Source organism: Strongyloides ratti, scaffold srae_chrx_scaffold0000002 (assembly GCF_001040885.1).
Source record: "Strongyloides ratti genome assembly S_ratti_ED321, scaffold srae_chrx_scaffold0000002".
Classification (NCBI taxonomy): Eukaryota; Metazoa; Nematoda; class Chromadorea; order Rhabditida; family Strongyloididae; genus Strongyloides; species Strongyloides ratti.
In genome coordinates, this window is record NW_020171510.1 from 2961058 (window position 1) to 2986394 (window position 25337).

The 25337-nt window shown below is 19.6% G+C and overlaps 4 protein-coding genes across 4 annotated transcripts; 3 read left to right on the top strand and 1 right to left on the bottom strand.

Moving 5' to 3' along the window:
* Nucleotides 1-781: 781 nt before the first annotated feature.
* SRAE_X000163100 (Lysophospholipid acyltransferase 5) lies at nt 782-2234 on the top strand (the record flags this gene model as incomplete). The annotated part of the gene is made up of 3 exons (XM_024651152.1): nt 782-969; nt 1033-1075; nt 1116-2234. The coding sequence occupies 3 exons, from the start codon at nt 782-784 to the stop codon at nt 2232-2234; spliced, it is 1350 nt and encodes a 449-aa protein (XP_024499099.1).
* Nucleotides 2235-2552: 318 nt separating this feature from the next.
* SRAE_X000163200 (Trissin receptor) lies at nt 2553-4188 on the bottom strand (the record flags this gene model as incomplete). The annotated part of the gene is made up of 6 exons (XM_024651163.1): nt 2553-2688; nt 2746-2903; nt 2951-3028; nt 3077-3458; nt 3577-4003; nt 4059-4188. 6 exons carry the CDS (start codon nt 4186-4188, stop codon nt 2553-2555), a joined length of 1311 nt encoding a protein of 436 aa, XP_024499100.1.
* Nucleotides 4189-8033: 3845 nt separating this feature from the next.
* SRAE_X000163300 (Major facilitator superfamily and Major facilitator superfamily domain, general substrate transporter and Major facilitator superfamily domain-containing protein) lies at nt 8034-9660 on the top strand (the record flags this gene model as incomplete). Its single annotated transcript, XM_024651174.1, has 3 exons — nt 8034-9234; nt 9277-9497; nt 9544-9660. 3 exons carry the CDS (start codon nt 8034-8036, stop codon nt 9658-9660), a joined length of 1539 nt encoding a protein of 512 aa, XP_024499101.1.
* Nucleotides 9661-12623: 2963 nt separating this feature from the next.
* On the top strand, nt 12624-25269 carry SRAE_X000163400 (Protein phosphatase 2C (PP2C)-like domain-containing protein; the record flags this gene model as incomplete). The annotated part of the gene is made up of 7 exons (XM_024651185.1): nt 12624-12737; nt 12787-14215; nt 14404-14536; nt 17694-17713; nt 20753-20901; nt 25187-25224; nt 25266-25269. 7 exons carry the CDS (start codon nt 12624-12626, stop codon nt 25267-25269), a joined length of 1887 nt encoding a protein of 628 aa, XP_024499102.1.
* Nucleotides 25270-25337: the final 68 nt, after the last annotated feature.

A 25337-nucleotide genomic window follows, 5' to 3' on the forward strand; every position in this document is an offset into this window, starting at 1 on the left:
TTGTATATTCTCATAAATTCTGACTTTGCTCAAATAGTTATTAATGTATAATAATAACATATTCACCTGACCGCACCTTTATTTATCAAAATTCTTTTCATTTATAAGAAATAGTTTTTTTTATCTATATATAAAGGTCGCCTATAATATGGTCAATGATTAGTTTGATTGCTTTTATTTAATCAAGACTTTTCCAATCATACACTTTAATGTTCCAACTCACCAATTTTAACACATATATCATATATTAATTAAATTAAATGTATATCGTTCAAAAACCAATAATTACTAATAATATCAATAGACAAGACATTAGTATTACAATCTTTTTTTTTTCATTTTTTTTATATGCTATTTTATTCTTTTAAATATATAATGTAGTTATTGAAAGTGTAACATTTATAACAATTATATTAGTGTATGTATAATCTATTACCATTTAATTCATAATGAACATTAACTTGTAATCTTTTAGTTCTACAAGACTGATTATTTGATAATAAATTTTTATTTGTACATTATTCATACGTTTTATATTTTAAAATATAAATATTAATAAAAAGAAAATTTTTTCATGTTAAATAAATATTGAAGTTATAAGCATTTTTCAAGATTATATTAAAATATATTTATCATATTTTTTATATATATCTTGTACCAAATTTTTCTGTATTATTTATTATAATGACTCTTTGTAGGAAATTTTTTTTTTTCAAATATTTTAAATATGTAATTATTTTTTTTAAACTTATAGTTTTTTTTTAATATTTCAGGTATCAAAATGGGAGCTATTAGCATGTTGGCCGAGGCAATTAATTTTAATGAAGATGGTTTAAGATTACTTTTATCAATTATGGCTGGGTACCCATTTGGTGCAATCTATAGAACATTATTTTATAACAAATCAGCTCAAATACAATATATCTATTTTATCGTAACTGGAATTATGATTTACCTCTTTAATTGCGGGTTAGCCATTTATCATACATTTATAGCTATTTTTATGGCTTATCTTTTTGTAAACTATCTTAGAACCAACAAATATTTTGTTGCAATGGTTCATACATTTTTTCTTGTAAGTAATTAAATAAATAATTATATTATTAATTATTAAGGGTTACTTATTAATTGGATATTGGTTTACTGAGTCTGATGAATATGATATCAATTGGACAACACCTTATTGTATTATGGTTCTTAGATTAATTGGCCTTTGTCTTGATGCATATGATGGAACAATTGATGAAAAAAAATTATCAGGTGATGCAATTAAAAATAATATAAAAGTTTCACCAGGATTAGTTGAAATAGCTGCTTACTCATTTTACTTACCTTTTACACTTGTTGGACCAGTAATTCCATTAAATTATTTTCGTGAATATGTTGATGGTAAACATTTAACAAAATCAGGTAATGTTAGAAGTTCATCACTTATGGTATCTGTAAGAAGATTTTTGGCAGGTGTTACTTTTGCAGTTTTTAATCAATGGGGAACATTTTGGATAACTAATGAATATTTTAATTCACAAGATTTCTTTAATTTACCATTTTTATGGAAAGTTATATGGACAACTATTTGGTATAGATCAACATTTTACAAATATGCTTGTGCTTGGTTATTAGTAGAGGGTTCTTCTATTTTATCTGGTATTGGTTATACAGGAAAAGGAAATAAAGACAATGATAAATGGGATGGATGTCGTAATATATCATTAAGAGGTTTTTTCCTTGGTTCTGACTATCAATCATGTGTTGAGTCATTTAATATTAATACAAATACATGGGCTAAAAATCATGTATTTAAACGTCTTAGATTTTTAGGTAATAAATATTTAAGTCAAGGAACAACACTTTTATATCTTGCAATATGGCATGGATATCATTCAGGATACTTTATTCTTTTTGGATATGAAATGATTTGTATGATAAGTCAGGCTCAATTATATGAAATAATACCAAGAATACCAGGATTGCGTCAATTACTTGATAAACCATACATCAAACCATTAACATGGTTGTTTGGTAAAATTCTTATCACAACAACAATGGGTTTTGCTTTCTTAACATTTGGACTTATTAAAAAAGAATTTTGGATTAGACCAATTTTATCACAATATGCATGGGGTTATATACTTTATATCGTCATTTGGCCAGTTATATATTATACTTTATGCAAATTATTCCCAAAGAAAAAATTGGATAAAAAATCAAGTGAAAGTAAAAAAGAATTGTAATATTAATTTTTTTATTTTTAAAATGGTTATCATGTTGTTATATAATTAATATTATTAACTTATAATTTAAAAAACATTTACAAATTTTTTTTTCCATATTGGTTAAACAATCTTTATATGTTATAAAATTGCAAAAAAAAAAAGTCGTTTTTGTTAAAGTTAATATATAATATTTAAATATTCCAATAGATGTAAATAAAACTGCGTTAATTAACTTTTTTATATTTTAAGCTCTTTAAGTAAAATATATTTTAATGAAAAATATGTTTTTTGAGATCATTTAATGTATGTGCCAAAATATCTCTCATTACCTTTTTTTTAAAATTTTTTTGAACATCTTATTGATGATCTTGAACGGGAAACAATTAATGATGGTGAGTTATTATCACCACCAGCAATATCTGATAAAACAGTTTTTGTTTTTGTAGTTCCATTTCGACGATATCTACGTACTCTGGAAAAAATTTTTTTATTAAATTAATATTATAATTATTAAATATATATTACGTACCTGCATTTCATTATATCATTTACAGCCTCACGAAATCGTTGGGACATAAAAGCATACAAAATTGGATTTATACCACTACTGAGAAACATACATAAATATGTAAATGGTTGTGCTATAACAGCCCATGAATTTGGACATAATTGATGATGTGACCATACCTTTAAAAATAATTGTTAAACAAAAGATATTTACATTTAATACTTACAAGAAATAAAAGACGTGCATGATGGGGAAATGTCAAAATGGCAAATGAACAAACAATAGCTAGAAGAAGTCGAACAACCTAAAATGTCAATTTTTATTAAAAAATTAATTATATTTTATTTTTTACTTTTTTACGATTTTCAACAACTTCAGCACTAACACAGTTATGATGAGCATATTCTGAATGTGAAATTGCATTACTCATTGCATCTTTTTCACTTTCTCTTGAATGTTCACTTAAAAGTTTTATAAAAGGATTTTTTCTTTTATCATTACAAGTATTATTAATTAATTTATTTTTTCGTTCTTCAATATCTTTTGTATTTGTTAATTGTATAACTTCCGTATTATTTTCTCTTTCTTTAATATATTTTCTATTAGTTAAATTTCTAAATTCACTTCTCCATAATACCATCCCTATTCTTGTGTAAATATATGCTATTGAAGCTAATGGAATGCAATACCAAACAAAGAAACTTAATGTCAACATATCACGAACTGGCCATTCTCTAAAAAAATTATATAATATGATATTTATGTAAGGTAATATTTAAAGAAAAAAAAAAAAAAACTATAAGATTAAAAAGTAATAATTATTGATAAAATATATAATGAATTTGAACTTACCCATCTAACTCACGTGTACATGCTGACATCTGACTGTATTTTTTTTCTATTGATTTAAAATAATATGGTAAATTAACGGAAACTGATAATATCCAGATAAATGTAGTCATTGTTACTCGTAATCGACGAGTTAAAAGTTTTAATGCTAATAATGGATGTAAAACAGCAATATATTTTTCTAATGATACACATACTAATATTCCAATACTTGTACATGGTACCATATGGAGAATAAAAACATACAATTTACAAAAAACTTCACCTAATGGCCAATGTGAATTTTGGCTACCAACAAGATGAAACATATTTTGACCAATACAAAATATTGCAACTAATAAATCAGCAAAAGCAAGATTAGCAAGAAAAAAATTGGTAGCTGTTCTCATTGAATGATGAACACATATAACAACAATTGTAAAAAGATTACCTTAAAAATTAATAAAATAGTAAAATAATAAAAAAATTTCAATTAGATTACTTACCAATAAGACATAATAATAATACTATAATATATATAAAAATAATTGGAATACGAATATGATCATGATCAAGTAATGATTGTTCTGCACAATCAGTTTCATCCAATGAAAAATTAACTTGAGCCAAAACCATAATTATTTTTTATTTTTATTTATACATATAAATATATACATATATATATTATAGCACTTTTGAATCCATCAAATAGTAGTAAATGACTGATAAGATACTTTTGATCAGTAAGCTTGTTTAGATAGAGGACAAAGATAGAATTTATGTATAATGAATCTATGAAAAGGAAAAATAAAATATTTCTTATCATAAGCTTATAATAACTAATAGGATAATATTGATATGTTTATATGAGTACAATTAATTCATTTTAAAGGTATTATAATAAAAATATTATAGTGTGAATTTATTTAACTTTTTGTTGAGTTAAAATTTTACGACTTTATGATTATATAATAATATAAAATTGTATATAATAAATAAAAATTTATAAGAATAATTTAATAATGATAGTTTCAGGTGACAGTTAAAGTAAAATAGTCTTAAAATTTTTTTTTTTTAAATATAATAAACTTAAAATTTTCTTTATTTTTTTTTTGTTATTCTTGTTTATTTTTTAAAATTGAAACATATAATAATTTTTGTATAACATAATTAACAATTTTAAAAATATAATTATTTTAAATTAGTTTTAGTTTAAATATAAAAATTGAAAAATCAAATACTATTATATAAACAATAAGTATATAAAAGCTTGTTTATTTTGTGATAATGATTCAAAATAATAAGAAAAGTATTAAAATAAAAATATTTGTGAGAATTATATTTATTTATTAGACTAATTGAGAAAACTTTGAATAATTATGTATGGGAGTAAGTCTTATAACATCATAATTAATAAGACGATTACAATAGTGTGCATTAAAGATTACACTTTTAAAAGATTTTAAAATTAGAAAATTTTTTTTTATCAAATAGCTTATATACAAAAATTTTGAATAAGTTTATTATTTTAATATTATATATATATATTTATGTTATAATATTATTAATAACTATTTTTAAAAAAAAAAAATATATATATATATATAATATTATAATAGATTTAAGTATTAAAGAATAATAGTAGTATTATTAATTTACCTTTGAAGTCTCTTATTTCTGTAACATTTTATTTTTAATTTTAAGGAACAAATAAAGTAAAAGATTATTGAAGAGATAATTTTCATAGGCTATTAAATCGTGTCAACATTCATCTGATGGAATATATATATATATAAATTCTATTATTATCAAAGATAAAAATAATACTTTTTAAAGAAATTTAGTTTTCATTTAATATTAAGCTTTAAAAATATTATGTGATATTAAAAAGTACAATTATATCAAGAAGTATTAGTGTAATGGCATGGACCTTTAATTTCTTTCAATTTTAAAACATTGTTGATTTTTCTTGACTTTTTGTTTGCTATTTGCGCTTACCTTTATTGGATTTAGAGAGTCTAAATTAAGATATCAAATTACACAATGTAGTAAATTAAATTGTACTAAATAATATTTTACTATTAAATTAGAATATTTGAAATGTTTAATTTTGATAACATTTCTAACAAAAAAAAAGCATATTAAAAGATTAAATAAAATTAAATTTATTATAATATTTAAAAATACTTTACTTTTAAAAGTGGAAAAGATAATAAATAAATAAAAATTCAAAATATAATTTTTATTATGAAACTAAAATGAAAAGTAAATAATAAAATTATTATAGTTTATATAATTTTTATTATTATTAAATGAGTAATAATTATTTCACACACTCCTTTTTAATAAATATCTTTTTACAAAATTTTGTAAAAAAATGCTAACATTAAAACTTTCACATTTTTTTTTCTAATTATTAGCAAGTATTTAATATATTAAATATTTTACCATATCCTATGTATAATTTTTTAAAAAAAGAAATATTTAATTTCTTTTGTATATGATCATTTATCAAATTGCTTTACCAAAATGATTTATGTAAAATAAACAATTACGTTTTAAATATGAAAACCATGTGGATAAACTATATTATATATTGAAAATTAAAATAACAAGGAGGAAATTGATAAAATACTTTGTTTATTTTATGTATATATATATAATATATTGTTTTGTTTTTTTTTTCTTCTTCTAATTAAACAAATTTTCCATTATATAAGATTTAAAAATATTATAATATGTTAATACAAATCATTTTAATTTAATATTTTAAAAGGTATAATAAATTTTCTTAAAATATGTAAGTATATTTTTATAATATAATTAAATTCTTATCAACTTGTCATAAACAGTTTCTTCAAAGATAATTTTATATTCAACTATTTATTAACTTAAAAATGAAAATTTATACATAAATTTTATTAAAATGCCAAACTTTATGAATATTGGAGATCTTTCTTATATTAATATTGTCATTGAATAAAACTATCATAAGCATTTTCTATTAAATTTTTCAATTATCTTTATAATTTTAAAAAAGAAAGAAGAATTTTTCAAATAATATATAAAAGAAATTTTTATAAATAATATTATTTATCTGTTAAACAAAAAGAATCCCTTAAAAAGTTAAAAACCTTGTTAATGTATATTGCATCATTTTAAAGATATTCCTGAGAATCTATGAATCTTCTATTACTTTTCACATATATTATCTATAGTCTTTTTAAAATAATATATTATTATGGTGAAAAAAAAAGGAATTTTTTTCATATATATTACAAATTACCAATTGCTTTTTCTATTAATTTGAGTAAGAATATTGTAGTATGTAAATAAAACTAAAAAATATAATATACATGTTAGATTTTAATTAATTAGTACATTTATAAAAGATTTTCTCTTTTTTAAATTGTTAAAAATTTATATATTTTTTGGTATAAAAATAAGAAATAAGATATTTTTAATAAAAAGGTTAATTTTTTTCTTTAACTCTTTATAAATTATTTAAAATTCTTATAAATTTCTTTATTATTAATTTTTATTTATTAATTTTTGTAGTTATAAATAACCTTTATTCAATATTTTATGCTACATTAAAAATTTTTATTTTAAATATTTTCATAGAAAACTAATAGTTCATTTGTGTAAGTGATACATTTACATAAATTTAACTATATTCAAATATTAAGAATAATATTTATTTACAATTTAAAAAATTTAATAGTTTTACAGATTTAACATTATACAAAAAAGTATGAAACACTAGATATAGCATAAAATTTTTTCTTTTTTTTTCATTTTAAAATATTTTTATATTTTTTTAAAAAAAAAATAAATTCTTTTTTAAAAGATTATTAAGAATAATCTCTTCCAAAAATATAAAAATTTTGATATTTTTTCCGCATTTATTATTTTTTTTTTTTCGTATATAGTTATAATAAAACTATCTTTATTATATAATATAGCTATAAAGTACCTTTTTTATGTTGTAATAAGGAGAGTGAAAACAATTAACTGAAGTATCCGTATATGTTTCTATGATTTTGACAATTACTTGCACTATGAGAAGTTTTAAAATTTTAAAAATTATCCCACAATATACACAAATTATTATGTATTCTTAGAAGCAGAGTGGTACTTTGGTTTTGAAAGATTTTGTAGAGCCAATATCATATAATTGCACAGATTTAGAATTTGACTAGATATTTATTCTTATATGATATTGCTTGTCATTTCCATATTTTTTAAAAACTAAAATATTTTATAGAAAAAATTAATTTTTAAAAAATTTTCCTATTTAATAATATTTTACTATTTTTATTTTTTAATGTTTTAAAGTTAAATAATTTTTTTTTATATTTATATATTTTTTTACAGTGTCTGATAGTTTAAAAATGAGTTTTAAAGAATTAATTGCAAGACATAAAGGCGACCGTAAACTGTTGCTTTTAATTGTCTATATTGCACTATTTCTTGATAATATGTTATTAACTACTGTAGTACCAATAATTCCTGAATATCTTTTGAGAATATCTCATCCTAATCAAACTGATGAAATTTTAAGTAAGAAATTACCCAGTAATCCATCAGGTATTAGAGGAAAAAGAGATGCATGGGATGATGATTCATGGGATTTACCTATGAGTCCAAATGAAAATATTGACTGGGATGAAAGTCCATTTAGTGGAATGAAACCACCAACAACGAAAATATTTTCAAAACCAAAAAATACAAGTAGTCGCAAACAATTTTATAAAGGAAAATTTAAAAATAGAATGACAAACAAAAAAAAACCCACATCCGACAAATTATCTGACAAGGAATATTATTTAAAAATTGAAAAGGAAAAAAAACTAAGACATGATACATTATCAGAAGAAAATATTCAAGTTGGATTAATGTTTGGATCAAAAGCTTTAGTACAATTAATAGCAAATCCAATGGTTGGCCCATTAACAAATAAAATTGGATATACAATACCTATGTTTCTTGGATTTGTTGTAATGTTTCTTTCAACATTAATGTTTGCTTTTGGTTCTTCATTTAGTACTCTTTGGTTTGCAAGAGCTTTACAAGGTATAGGTTCTGCATGTACTAGTACTTCAGGTATGGGAATGCTTGCTCAAGCATATACTGATGATTTAGAACGTAGTACTGCTATGGGAATTGCATTAGGTGGTCTAGCTTTAGGTGTTTTAGTTGGACCACCATATGGTGGGATACTATACCAATGGGCTGGAAAAGAATTACCATTTATTTTGTTAGCATTATTAGCATTATGTGATGGTTTATTACAATTTTGTGTATTAGAACCTAAAGTAGATAAAGGAGAACAAGAAGGAAATACAATGAAACAATTAATAAAAGATCCATATATTATTGTTGCTGCAGGTTCAATAACAATTGGTAATTTAGGAATAGCAATGTTAGAACCATCTCTTCCATTATGGATGATGGAAAGTTGGCAAGCTAGTTCATTTGAACGTGGTATTGCTTTTCTTCCAACAAGTATTTCTTACTTAATTGGTACATCAATTTTCGGACCATTAGCTCACAAAATTGGTCGATGGTTAAGTGCTTTTATAGGCCTTATCATCATTGGTTTTTGTTTAATTGCTATTCCTGGAGCAGAAAGTGTTTATGGTTTAATTGTACCTAATTTTCTTATGGGATTTTCAATAGGTATGATCGATTGTTCAATGTTTCCATTAATGGGCCATTTAGTTGATATAAGACATGTTGGTGTTTATGGATCAATTTATGCTATTGCAGACGCAGCATTTTGTTGTGCCTTTGCTCTTGGACCTTTTGTTAGTGGTCCATTGGTAAGAAATTTAGGTTTTCCTTCAATGATGTATATAATTGCTGTAATTAATTTTATTTATGCACCATTTATGTACTTACTTAAAAGTCCTCCACCTATTTCAAATCAAGGTTCATCAAATGTATGTTTTTATTTTTTTTTAAATAATATAATTATTTTATTTTAAGCCTGAACCACCATCAATTAATCCAAGAAATCTTGGTTCTGAAAATCAATATCAATATGTTGATGGTATCACTAATGAAAATGTCACTCGTATGCAAGGATATCAATATGATTATTAAATTAATGTTCAATTTATACATTTTTTTTTCTAGATTATCAAATTTTTCTACATCAATAGTATACTTTAAAAATTAAAATTAAAGCAAATTATTTCACTATTATTACAAATTTATTCATCTACTCTTACATTTTAAATTTTATTAGTTTTTTTTTTAAATTAAGAAAAATTTCAGTCAATCTTAAAAAAAACCAACAATTATAATTGAACAATTTCTAATTACTCAATCCATTTTTCTCATATATGCTTTGGAAAACAAATTTTTCCTTTATGATTACTGTATAGTTATTTAGTAATATGAAAAGAGATACAAAAGATATAAATATTCAAATTAAAATTTATGATTTAACAAAAATGTAATCTTTTTATATTAATAAAAAATTTTGCGTCTTTTATTTTCAATTATTTTTATATTTTTTAAAAAATAATTTTAATTATCAAATGCAATTGTAATCGTGGTAAATAATTAAAGTTGCAATAAACTATTTTTTATAATTATTTCTAGCTTAATTTTAATATAAAAATAAATATAGAAACAAAAATATATTAAAAGATTACATTAATATATTCAAATTTTTAAATTTATATTCACATAGAATTATAAAAAAGTTGTGTAACTTTAATCAAATTTTTTTGAATTCACAAAAGTATTAAAATAATCAAAAAAAAAAAAAAAATAAATGTAATATCATTAGCTTTTTAACATTTTAAAAAATAATAATGTTAAAAGTTATTTTTAAATTTAATTTTATATAATATTTAAAGCAAATTATTCTTCTAGTACAATATATATATATATGTCAATTACTACACAAGTTAACAATTTAATATTATAACATTCTTTGAATATTTTTTAAAAGTAATTTATATTTTTCCGTAGTATAATTAAACATTGAAAAAAAATACATACGTTAAGAAAATAATGTGATAAAAAAATAAATTTAATGTAATTCATATGTTACTAAACACTAGTTACTTGAATGGTGTTATTTATAGCATAAATTGCAAATAATTATTTTAAATAATAAAATTAATTTGATTAAAACAAATTATCCATTTAATATTTTAAAAACGATTTATACTAAATACCAAAAAAAACTTTTACTAAAATATACTTAAAGAGATGGATAAAAAATGTTGTTACAGTGAAATTTTTTTAAGAATTTATATAATTAAACGATTTAAATGTTAAAAAAATGAATTATCATATCATTTTTGTAATATTAATAATCATGAATCTTTATGAAAATGAAATATTAAAAGATAATATTTGTAAATAAATTGATACGAGACTATTAAATTTTTAAAAATTTAAATTATACATCATAGATTTGTAGAAAAATTGATATCAACTTTTAATTCTTTTGAATGGTATCAATAAAACTTTTTTAACTGATTTAATAAATAATTTTGTTATAATTTATCTTTCTATATAAAATAAATATAGTTAACATGAAATTAATGGTGATGTTTAAAGAACATTTAAGCCTTTTCAATTAATTAAACTATTTTAATAGATAAAAACAAAATATTGTGTTTAAAATTTTTAATATTTAAACAATGGTTTTCATTTTAACTTTTTGAGATATTATATTAATCACCTTTAAAATATTTAATAAAATTATTTCAATTTTTTAAAAATTATTTTATTTTTTAAAACTCTGTTATTAGTAAAAGTTAAGATATAAGATAAAACTAATATTTTAGTTATATAAACATTATATGAATAAGAAAGGAAAAATATATTATTAGATAAAGATGTATAAAATACAGTTAATGTATTGTTAATATAAAGCTAAATTTTAAATATATAAAATATATCAAAAAAATACATAACTTTAAACTATTTAAGTTTAATGTGTATAAAATATGTATAATTTAACAAACTTTTGAGACAATTGTTTAAAAAAATTCTTCTCTTTTATATTACATATTTAATTATATTATTTTTAGGTTAGTTTTATTTGCTTAATAAATATATATTATATCTTTGTTCTGTTCCCCCTAATGTCTGATTAATTTTTAGTTATATTTATAAATAACGCAAAGTTTATAAAATTTGTACTTAAATTTATGTTTTGTCACATTATTCTCTTTTATAAAGTATCTATTATTGTATATAACCTACAAATCGGAGGTCACAAAGACACAAAAATCATATATAAAAATTATGTCCAAGTAATACGCAACGTTTTTCCAAAGTTAAAGTATCTTGAGTTTTAATCTATCTAGGAAACAGTTTTTTTTACTTTTCTTATTACTCATTTTTTTTTACAGTTTTAAAAAATTTTTGATTTTTTTAATTTTTTTTAAATAGTTTAAGTTGAAAAAACTTTTTTTTTAATTTTAAAACATAAATAAAAATATTATTTGTCTTTTATTATTTGTACTTAAACTTCTTGATTATTTAATAACACTTAAATTTGTTAAATAATATATATTTAATTTTTTTAAATGTAGAAATTTTTCTAAAATCTACAGTTATTAATTTTTATTGAATTTTTTTTTTAAATATTATATTTTTTAGTAAATTTAATATTTTTATATCCTTCCCGCGTATTTTTAAATAAAATGTCATTTTATACAATGAAAATAGATATTTTCTTCTATTTTTACTATTATTTTTGACTTTTTTGTTAGACGCTTGACGCATTAATATTTAAAATGTAAATTTGTCTTCCTCTAAATTTGTATATTAACGTCAAAGTTATATTATATTAGTTTTATTCATTATTTATCATAATTTAAAAGTGTTGGTACAGAAGAATTTATCTCTATATAAGTATTGTCAACATATTTTTATTAATAATTAATTTATTGTTCATTTTATTACATGAATAGTAATTGTATACATCAATATGATTAAATTTAATTGTTATTATTTATCGTTAATATTTGTTAAATCAACATTTAAATTATCAAACTACTCATAAAAGATAATTAATATAGATATTTTATAGTGCTATGGGGAATGAAAATAATCAAGAATTATTTGTGAAAAATACATTAAATGCTACAAATCAAAATATAACTCCTAAATTGGATATGAATTTTCACGTTACAGCATGTTCTAGACAGGTAAGTTATTTTTTCATAATTATTTAAATTATATATTATTAAATTATAGGGTGGTAGAAAATATATGGAAGATAGATGTCAATTAGATATGAAAAGAAATAAAAATGGTGAATTGGAATATATTTTTGGTGGTGTATATGATGGCCATGGGGGTGATGAAGCAAGTATATATACTAGATGTCACTTACTTGAAAACATAAAATTAGGAAAATATTTTTTAAGTGACAATGAAGATGAATTTTTACAAGCTATAAAAGATGGTTTTCTAATTACCCATAATAATATGGAACAGGAGCATGTTAAATGGAAGAAAAGTCAAAAGGGTTATAATTCTACAGCAGGTACCACAGTCACGACAATGTTTATAAGAAATAAAAAAGTTTACATTGGACATGTTGGTGATTCAGCAATTTTTGTAGTAAGACGAAATCGTAACTTAGATAGCCTTTATGTTGAAATGGTAACAAAAGAGCATAAACCCAATGATAGGACAGAACTAGAAAGGATACATAATCATGGAGGAAAAGTGGCTAGAAAAAGTAATTGTCATCGTGTTGTTTGGCAACGTTCTCAGAATCCTTCTTCTACCTTGACAGAGCCTGATTTTGATGTACCTTTCTTAGCAATATCTCGTTCATTGGGAGATTTTTGGAGTTACAACCATAAAACTAATAGATATATAGTTAGTCCTGAACCAGATTGTTTTACAATAAAAATAGAAGATGACTTTGTAGGTTTTATTTTATGTAGTGATGGTGTAACAGGAGTTTTATGTGAGGAACATATAGCTAAAATAATAAATGATGTAAAACGTGGAAATCAAGAAAATTGTAATGAAAGTGGACTTGACAGAAATAATTATGCAAGACTTATTGTCAAAACCGCTTTAAATCAGCATGGTTATTTTAAATCTGATAATATCACGGCAATCGCAATAATGTGCAATAATACTGGTAAAGAAGATAATGATTTATTTAGAAAAAATGAACAATCATTGATTCCCTTTAATTTAGATAAAGAATTAACTACCTATCCTAAAGATTGTGTTATTATCACAGCAAAGTCACAGAAAAGGTTTCATACTACAGAAGTAAATATTTGTTATAAAGGATTAAAGGATTTATCATATGAAAATTTATCATCTGCTATTGGACCAGGCTTTGAAATTGAAAAAGAAACAAGCAACACAAATGTAAAGAAAAGGATTGGTGTAACTAGTGATGGAGGATATGTTTTTTATGAAAAACCTTGTTTTATAAAAATATCAAAAGATCAAAAAGAAATTTTAAATATATTAGGAAATGATTTTAAAGAAGAAGATATGAAATCTTTATCAATGAAAAAAATTGATCAAAAAATACTTTGTTTTTATCATGGTTATACTTGTAGACGTTGTACATTTATGGATTTTAGAATTAATTTAGCTAAATCAAAGTATATAGATGTTTCAAAAAATATCATCGAAAAAGAAGGCAATGGTACTTTTACTGAAAAAAAAATTATTGAAGACACAAATACTAATTCTATGTCAAGAAACATTTTTTCATTTTTTTTTAAAAAGTTTCCCATATTCAAGTTTAATAAAAAAAAAATGATAAATCCGATATAAAACATTTCAACTCCCTAACAATATTACCTTCACAAGCTAAACCATTTAAAAATTCAGGAACATTCAGTAAAAGTGCTGATAATCTTGAGAAATTACAATACGTTGATGATAATGAAATAGCATCTAAGAAGGTAATTAAAGAAGAATATGGAACTTTTACTACTAAATTAAATCGATCAAACAAAAGAAAGTTTGAACTGGTGTTTTGTAACAAAGAAAACAGTGATTCAGAATTAAATCCTCCCCCCGAAAAGAAAAATCATATTTGGAGTATTTTTAGTAATTTCGTATCTTCGTTAACTCATAAAAATACCAAATAGTATTCTCAAATACACAGGCTGGTTCACAAATGTCTTCCCATTGAATCAATATGGGATATTATATAATATAAGTTATTTAAAACATTATGCTACTATTATATTTTCGTAATCCCATCATTTTTTTTTATTATTTTTATGGTTTCAATGTTAATTTTTAATTATTTTGATTTTTGCTAATTGTATTTTTGTTGTAATTTAAGCTTATTTAAAAAATTTAATTTTTTTTTAATAATCTCAAAAGATATATTTAAAGGAATTATCTTTAATAAATACTTTTGAATTTCAACATAATTCATGTAATAAAAAAATTAGCATTTTAGGAATTAAAAATTGAATTCCCAAACTATTATTGTAATGTAAAAAAATTAGAAAAATAAGATATATGTTAAAAAAATTATTAAAATTTTTAAAAATAAATGCAAGTGCGATCAAATACCAAGAAAATATAAAAATGATCTCTATGTTGAACATAATATGGTTTCATAAAATAATCTTAACTTTGAAATCTTTTATGAAGAAAATATAACATATATATAAATGATAAAAAATATTTTAAAATAATAATAAGTACAAGCACTAAAATGATATATGATACACAGTGGTATAAATAATCTGTATGAAAATAAGAAAAAAATAAGTATAAAATTTCATACTAAAATATTAATAAGATTATTGATAAGAAAAATATTGCTACATAAAAATATATATTTATATATGATTTTTTTTTTATGTTAAAAAAATCGCTTTTTACAAAATAAAACTAAAATTAAAAAAAAACGCATTAAAAGTCCTTTATAAATAAAATTAGACAAAAACTAAATAATAAACAATTTAACAAAAAGCAATTGAAAATAATAAAAGAGAATAAACTTACAAAAATTAAATAGTAACTTTAATTATTTTTCTTTATTTACATTCTCAATGATATGTTTTATAGGAAATAGTTTCATTATCAATAATTTTTTAGATCTTAAACACCTGATTTATCTTCGTAAAAATTTGAATAATATTTATAAAATTTTAATTTAAGCATATTAAAAAAAAAATTTCTTTTTAATTCTTATGGTTTTTATAGATTTCTTCAACTATTTATATTTTTCTTCAACAAAGCTTACCTTAATTTCCAAAATTTCTCTTTTTTCTTGAATTTTGCTAATTTATTTCATTTTTCTAATTTCAAACATACATATTTATTAAACTTATCATAAGAGTTTGAAATTTTTTGTTACATATTACAACATTAAATTATCTTATTTCTTTTTCATTCTTTGTATTCTATGTTTTACATTTTTTTAATTTTAAAATTAAGAATAAAATGCAAAATCTTTTTTGTATATAAACTATATAATTGTACAATTTTAAAATAGAAATTTCTGTGTAAGAACAAATGTCATTTTTAAAATCTTTTTAATGACTAATTTTATGACATAAAAATTAATTGAATAAGATATTTTTTTCTTAACAATTAAAATGGTTAAATATTAATTTATTAATATTTATAATAATAACGAACAATAAATAAGTATCAAGTTAGACAAATAATTAAATGATCAATGATATTAAAAACAATTAATTAAGAGGATATAATTAAAAAGGATAACAACATGAATAAAATTCAAAAAATTTTTAAAAAAAAGTTGACAATTTACATTTAAACGTTTATATAACCGTTTTATTTTTTAAATTTATCAATTACAAACAAAGCTTTAAATGTTTTTTTAATAAAACTGGCTTGTTTTATTTTTAAAAGTTTGACCCTAATAGATTGCTTATATAAGATTAAACTAAAACTTAAAATAAATTAATAAAATATACGATGTTAGTTAAAATTATATTAAATAAACTTTATACAACATACGTATAAATCAAAATTTAATTTTTTCCAAATATTAATTCATAAAAAATTATAGAAAAGAACACGAATAAAGTTTTAAGTTAAAGGTAGTATACTAAATAATAATATCAAGTTTATAATAATATTTTAAACTACAAACTTATATTAATTTAAAACATTTTATATTATTTACTATTGTTTTAAGAAAATTTGTGATAAATTTTTTTGTTCTTATTAATTAAATTATATTATACTCAAACAAGCAAAAAAAGTTTATTAAAAAAAAAATAATTTTAATATTTAAAACTCATTTGTTTAAACACAAAAGAATTTACAAAAAATTTTATATTGTATTTTTAATTACTAAGTTAACAAATTGCTTTTAAATAATATTTAGATAATAATATTAAAATAGTACATTTCTAATTGTTGAAAGTAATTTGCTTACTAAATTTCTTTTAACAAGTACAAAAAAAATGAATTAAAAATTTGACAAAAAAAAAGTTAATTATAAAAATAGTATAAAGAAAATGTTTTCTCCATGGATAGTTACATTTTTATTATATTACAATAAAAAATTAGTTTAAATAGACATAATTTTTTTTCATAACCATTTATTTCAATTGAAGCAAAAAATTGAATGAAAAAATAAAATTAATATAAAGTAAAGTATTTGTACTATTTTTCTAGTACCTTTTTGATAATGTAATATTTTTACTTATATCATTAAAAAAAATAATTAACTTTGATAAAATAAGTAATATTTTTTAATATTTATATTATCATAATGTATAAAAAATTTTAATCATGATTAGTTTATCAACCACATGTGTATTTTATCCTCAAAATATTGTTATATACTAAATATAGCATTAAAAAAACCATGTAAAATTTTATAATTTAAAAAATAGTTATTTGTGATTAAACATAATTTAAAAAAAAATACAAAACATAATAAAATAAATTAAAATAGATTTTAACATGAAGTATTATTACAAGAAACTTATTACTGTTAAAAACTTTTATAAACTATACATATAAGATAAATTTTTTAATATGATATTTAATCTAAAATATTTAACATCAAAAAATAAAATAACAGTCATAATGTATGCTTTTTAAGAAACACAAAAAGCTTAAAATAATATATCTTTTTTTATTTTTTATAAATAATTATGATTTTCTATTTATAGAGAAAAATATGCTTTTATGAGTAAGTATACTTTTAATAAAACATCAAAAAGCTTTATTAGGTAATGTATTTTTAAAATTACTTAGTATTTTTATTTAAAAAGCATAAATGTTTTTTAAAAAAAAAGATATTATTTTGGGAAGTGTCATTTAATGATGTTCAAAATCTTAAATATTAATTGTTGCAATATTATTTATAGTTATATTAGAAACTGTGGTAAATTAACAAATATATATTTGAAACATTTTTTTTTATTTTTTGAGATAGTTTTAAAAAAGTCTTTTTTAGATGAGTAAATTAGATTAAAAATATTTTCTTTAATAAAATTGTGGTTAGTAAAAATTGGTATTTTTAATATAAATAATTATTTAATAAAATATTAACTTAATTTATTTGTAAGCTAATATATCGATATTTTAAATAATTGTTTTTAACAATAAAACATATTATAAAATTTTTGAAATAAATAATAAATAAAATGAATGAATTTAAATCCAAGAATGTTAATGCTCATATATAATGTTATTATTGCCATAGTTTTTTTTTTTTAATTTTTTAAAGTAATAATATTAATAAAATAGAAAAGAAAATTATTGGCATTTGAAGATATTTGATTTAAAAAAAATTCATATGCTGTAATATTTTTTAAATAGAAGTTTTATTGAAAATTAAATTTTTTATTCTTAAGTATATTAAAATTAATAAAAAAATAATAGTTAAAATAACTGTTGAAATACTTTACATTTTTATATAAAACCATATAATAAATCTTTACTGTTTATAGTTTTGTATGTATAATTTAAACCATGTTGAAACTAAATGTATCCATTTTAATTATTATAAATTTCAAAACTTTTGCTATATTTTTTTATATTACTTTATGTTAATTATTTGATAAAGAATATAATAGTAAAATAAATATGAACTTGTCATTCATAAAAGAATATATGTTATGATAACTTTATAAATTTTTTTATCTATAATATATTATCAATAGCAAAAACGCTTATAGTTTTTATCAGAAATCAACTTTTTTTATATCACCTGATTTTCCAGGTTTACGACTATAAATATTGTAAAAAAATAACTTTATTTAATTAAATATCTGATAACATTGTATAAAGCGTATTAGTATCGACAAGACATTTTTTATTGATAGGAAATGGTCTCACATTTTTACCAAAAAAATATGAATATATCACAATATTTTGATTACCAATTGAAAACTTTTTTGGTAAACTATGTTAATATTTGATTAAATGTGCCTTTATTTAAAATCTTATTTTAATGATTTTTTTTTGAGTTTAAGTGTTTCTCATTTATCTTAGTCACTTTTTTAAAAAAATAATAAACTGAACTTTGATGACATAGAATTAAATCTATAAAAAGAGCATATTCATTAAATATTATTACATATTAATTTCAATGAAAAAAGTATTTTTATGACATCAATATTTTTTTGATTGCAGACATTCATTATATAATGTTAGTTTTAAAATATTATTCCTATATAAAATAATGTTTAATTTTGATGTAAAAATATTTTAAGTTATTAAATTGAACCATTTGTTTTAATATAACACTACTAATTGTTTAATAAGTTGCCAATATTTTACTATTTATTTTATTACATTAAAATAAAATTTTAAATTTGAACAAGTCAAAAATTTTATTTAAAGACCTTGTAGAATTTATAATTTTTTTGAAATTTTTGTTTTGGTTTAGTTCTTACATTCATTAATATTGATTGTATCTATTAAAATTTTTATTTTTCTTATGTATATGATATACAACATATCACAGATCAAGGTACAATTTGTTATGAATGTACAATTGGTTATATTGGAAATATTTAACAATTTTATTGCATGAGTAATGTTGATATGAAATTTGTTAATGAATTATAAGCATATATTCATAAATTACTGTATAATATTAAAAAAGAATTATATGAAGTTAAGGAAGAATATATATGCTATTAAAAATATCAACTTATCTCATTGTGATTTAATAGTGTAAATATTGTTTGAATTTAGCAAAAAATTTAGCAAGTTCTTTTCTATCCTAAAATATTCAGATAATTTATTAAACTGTTAAATGAATAATTTTCTAATAAAAATAGATAATAATTAGTTTTAATAAATATCTTAATATTTTTTATAGCTATTAAAAATTTTATTTTATTTTTATAAATTATTTTATGTCATTATCCTAATATATTATATAAAAAAATGTATCAATTTTTATTAAATTATCTGTTGACGTGTAAAAATATCAAAAATTTTTGTTAAATATTAGACATATGCAAAAAGCTTTTTCTGAAATTTAAAAAATATGATAAATTTTCAAAAACAAATTTTTTCAAATAAACGTAAATAACTTGTTTCACAATGAAGCTAATAATACAAAATTTCTGATAAAAAAATAAGAATAACTTTGAAAAACATCATACTTTGATTTCAAAAATACATTATTTTATTGTAGTACTGTATAATTTTGCAAAATCATCTAATTAAAATTTTAAATTACAAACTTTTTTTGTGCCATGAGATTTTGACATTAACAAAGAAATTTGTAATAGTACATTAATTAATTTTTATAAAACTTGAAGCACTTGATGAAATGCAAAAATTATTAATGTGTAAATTAATATATGAGAAAAAAAAATTTATTATATACAACTTTAAAATTAAAAACTACCTATTTTCTTTACATAATATTAATAAGCAGTAGTAAATTTCCAGTATAGAATTAAAATTATCATAATTTTATTCATTTTGAAAGTAGATATTCAAAACAATGTTTGTGTATTTCAAATATTAAATTGTTCCACATGAAATGAGGTAATTTATATACGTAGCACTTTAAAGGGATGTTATTAACTAACTAGTAATGACAAAATAATGTCAAGTATCACGTTTTATTTGTCTTAATCTCATCTACAAAATAACATGATAATCATAGAAAAGCAACCACATTGTCACCCTTTTTTTTATCAATTTTTTAAAATTCTTTCTACTAATGAAATTCGCGCTATTTTTATATATAAATTCAAAATAGGAACAAGTGCTTCAAAAACAGCACGAAACATAAATAAAGCGTTTGGAGAGAATTTAGTAAGTCGTGCTACTGCAAAAAGATGGTTTAAGAAATTCAAAGAAGGAGATGAAAGCCTTAAGAATGAGGAGCGTGGGAGACCGGATTCAGTGGTTGGATAAGAATGAAGCTCCAAAACGGTTTTCAAAAACGAAGAAGTTATTAAATATAGCTTTAAACACATAATTGACTCCAGGAACCGGAGTTTTTATTTTAACAGAATAAATAAATTACCTTTGCGTTAGTAACATTGTATAGAATTTAATAGATTTTTTTTTAAATAAAAATTTTTATTTATCTTCGAGTTATGCGTATTTTTATTTTTTTAGTATAAGTAGCTCATTTTATATGGGAAAACTTGATATAATTTTTTTTAAAAGCTATTTTGCTAATATTATACTTGTATTGCTAAATAATATAAGTAAAATCAAAAAAAGTTTTCTAAATACTTTAATTAAAAATTTGATAAATTTAAAATAAATGGACTTATAGATTCTAAAAAATAATGTCATTTTTGGTTCCTTATAACTACGGTTATATTATATTATGAAGTTTTATCATTTTTTACTACTGAAACTTACACTAAGTTGTATTAGAATTTGTCCAACTTGCAATAAATTTAAATTAGTGTTAATGATTTAAAAAATTAAAATTATGTAAATATCAAACTTTAGTTTCTTTTTATGGCTTTTCATGCATTCTTTAAAAATAAAACACTATAAATAATTATGTAGAAGTAAATTAAATTGATAAAACTATTTCAACTACAGTATAAAACTTATTATATATCTCTATTTAACTAATATTGTATATTTAATAATGTATTATGAATAGACTAACTCTTTAAAATAATTTTTATTGTATTGTTATTAAAAACAATTAAAACTTTGCATTTATTTTGAAAAATTAAGAAGAAAAACATAACTAGAGTATAAGTATATCATTATTGTCTTGTATTAAATTTTGTATTCTTTAGAAAAATATTAAATATTTGTATGAAAGTGTTAATTTTTTGGAAAACTTATTGGAAAAAAATACTCCAATTAAATGTTTATATTTTTATTTTTAATTTCTATGATATAAAATTTAAAATGATAAGTATATTTTACTATAATATTAATTGATTATAATTAAATTTTTGTTAAACATTTACCATTGAATGGAAAATAATTTTTTTATAGGCACATAAAATTAATATTGAACTAAAAAATATTAAAGGTATTTAAAAAAAAAAAGATATTTTAGAGTCCTTTTTCTTTTTGTAAACAATTTATTAATTTATATTAAGAAGTATTTTGATAAAAGGTGCAAATATAAAAAATTTTATAATAAGGTAAATAATAATTTATGACTGATTAAGAATTGTAATAATGTTATGCTTTAAAAAAACGTAATATTATTATTAATTTTAAAGAAACTGTTTATGTACATTTCAAACATTTTTATTTTATCTCATTTTACATTATTGTTAACTACCACAATTTATTTATTATAATATGATAAAAAAGATATGTTATAAATTTATTCGGTTATTTTTTTATTATCTTTCTCATAACAATATTACTATCAAACATAATAACTAAATAATTTAAATTTTAAATATTATTTAACAATTCATTGTCATCAAAAAAATTCATATTATTAAGAAATATTACATATTAAAATGTTTTAATTAAAAAAAAGAAACAATTAAATTGAAAACTATTTATATTCATAAAGCAAATATTTCATTTATGCTTAATTATTAAAAAAAAAACAAGAAATAAAGTAAAATATATGATGAAAAATAAACCTTTATTATATTAATTTATGTAATTTATAAACGAACAATGTGTATAACCAGATTATACAAAATTATAAAAATTATATTTAATTTAATTAAAATTTAAAAAGCTGCTCCATAATACAAAAAATCCTAAGAAAGATTTTTTTGAAAAGACAATTTTGCTTGTTACTAGTATCTCTCAAAAAAAATATTTACAGGATTTTGCAACCGTAAAACAGTTTTGAATTTTTACACACCTTTCATAATAACAGGCTTTTGCAAAAATAACATAAATAAACTGTGACTTTTGAAAAAAAATAAGTTATGTTTATAATTTTTTTTTTATATAAATTTTAATATTTATATAAAAATAATTCAAAATTTGTAAAAATTTGATTATAAAATTCATTGTTTCGATTATATGCATATTAATATATTTAAATTTGTTTGATTCGCAAGAAATAAAAAATAATTTATAAAATAGTATATGTCTAAAAAGAATTCATCTTTGATGACATTAATTGCTAAGCATTGAAAAAATGTAATCAATTTTATTTTATCGTATTACAAAATCTAAACAATAAAATTATTGAAAATTAAAATTTTTATAATATGTTGAATAAATTATTTTAAATCATAAAATTTGTTTTATGAATATTTGACAATACTGACGATTTAGAAATAATAATCATTTTACCAATTACCATTATTACATTATGGAATTTTAATTTATAATTAATTAAATCTTATAAATTTATAATTCTATTATCAGTTATGTGAAATAACAATATGGAGTTAAAATATTGTATAGGCAAAAACAATATCTGTATGATTAAACAACTTGTACCATGATAAGAGTTAAATCATATGCATCTAAGAAAAGTTTTTTGAGTTAATATAAAAATAAAATATATTAGTTAGTAATTGTAGTAATTCTTGAATCAATTTATCAACTTATAAGATACTTTAGGATAATTATAATTAATATGATACCAGAAAGAATAAAACAAACATACAGCATATACTAATAAAAAAAACACAATTAAGTAAAAAATTAATAAAAGGAAACAATTTATTAAAAAATGGATAAATTTTTACTTAATTATACATTTAAAATTTAAAAAATTAAAATTTATACATCTTTTTAATTTTCTTAATACATTTAAAAGTTTACCATGTAAGAACAGTATATTTATTGTTTTCTGTATACCATTATATAAATACATATTCTTTTACTCTTAAATATAAAGTGTTCATACAGATAAAATATAAGTTTTATCTTGTGTCTAAGCATTTATTAGTAACCTGAATTGGAAATAGATATGATTTCATAAATTGTTTCTATTGTTTTTACACACATTTTGTTAAAAATTGATCATTTGACAAAGTTCAATTTACTAAAATTACTTGCAAACCAAATTTTATCATGAATCAAATTAAACTGAAAGGTATTTTTTTTAAAAATTTGATTTTAATAGCGCTATTTTTACTTAAAAATTCTGTTAAGAAAAAAACAAATTTCTATATAAGAATTACACTTCCACATATTCAATTATGCATATGTTTATCAATTTAAATTTTAATTGGGAAAATGTATGAAAATTACAGATTTTAAATATTAATTTAATAAATCATTTCTATATTACTTAGATATATTATTTTTTAAATCAAAATTGTTCTTAGAACTCTTTTAATAAAAAATAAGAAATTAATAACTTATCTATACTCAAAAATTAAAAGTATTATGCGAATCATTAGTTTTATAAAAAAAATAATTTGTTTTGTATTTAAATGAAGATTATGTAAATAATTAGATTATTTTTAAATTACAACTATATAACTATTTATAACACTTATACCAAAGAAAAACATTAATTTCACAATCAGTTTACATTTTTCATTCATTACAATCAACCCAACATACTTTGGAATGCCACGAAAATAATCCATTCTGTCATAAACAATTTTAAAAAACTAAAAAAAAATTATTTAAATGACTGTAATCAACATATTTATTTAATATAAGCCAATGGTCTAATCATTTTCATATTCAACAAGATAGACAGATAAATTAAAAATAAACTAACAATGTTCTTAACTTTCTTTTTCAATTAATATAATTTTTTTTATATTATTAAGATTAATTATCAAGTACAACCAAATTAAAATTTTTTTCTTTTTTGTTAACTTGCAATTGTGATATTATTTCTTTAGGTAAAGTTTCTACTATTATAAAACAGTACATTAACAAAAGTATGTATTTTAGTTGATTATCAATAGCATGATGTTAGAAAAATTACAACTTTTTAAAATGAATTAAAATATATAAAAATTAAAGAAAATCGTTATTACAACTTATTGTATTCTATAATCTCTAATAAAAACGAGTACTTAAATATATCTAATTATAATTTAATATCTTTTCAGTGATAATTACAATTAATTATATATATATATATATAAAACAAAATCACATTTTTTATCTTCTTTATATCCTACCTTTTACAAAGAAAAAAAAAAACGCGTGGAACAATGTTCAATATAAATTTTTTTTTCTTTTTTGTAATGAATTTTCAATAGTTTTTAAAGTCAATCAACTAGAATAAAAAATTTAAATATATTTTTTATGCTAGAATAAATTATTATCTAATAAAAGATGTATTAAAAACCGGTAAAATCTTTATTTATATTATTTTTTTTAATATTTTCCAGATAATATTATTCTTAGAAATATTGTAAAATGCTTTTGATTATGTTTTTGCATACAAAACTTTGTTACAAGCT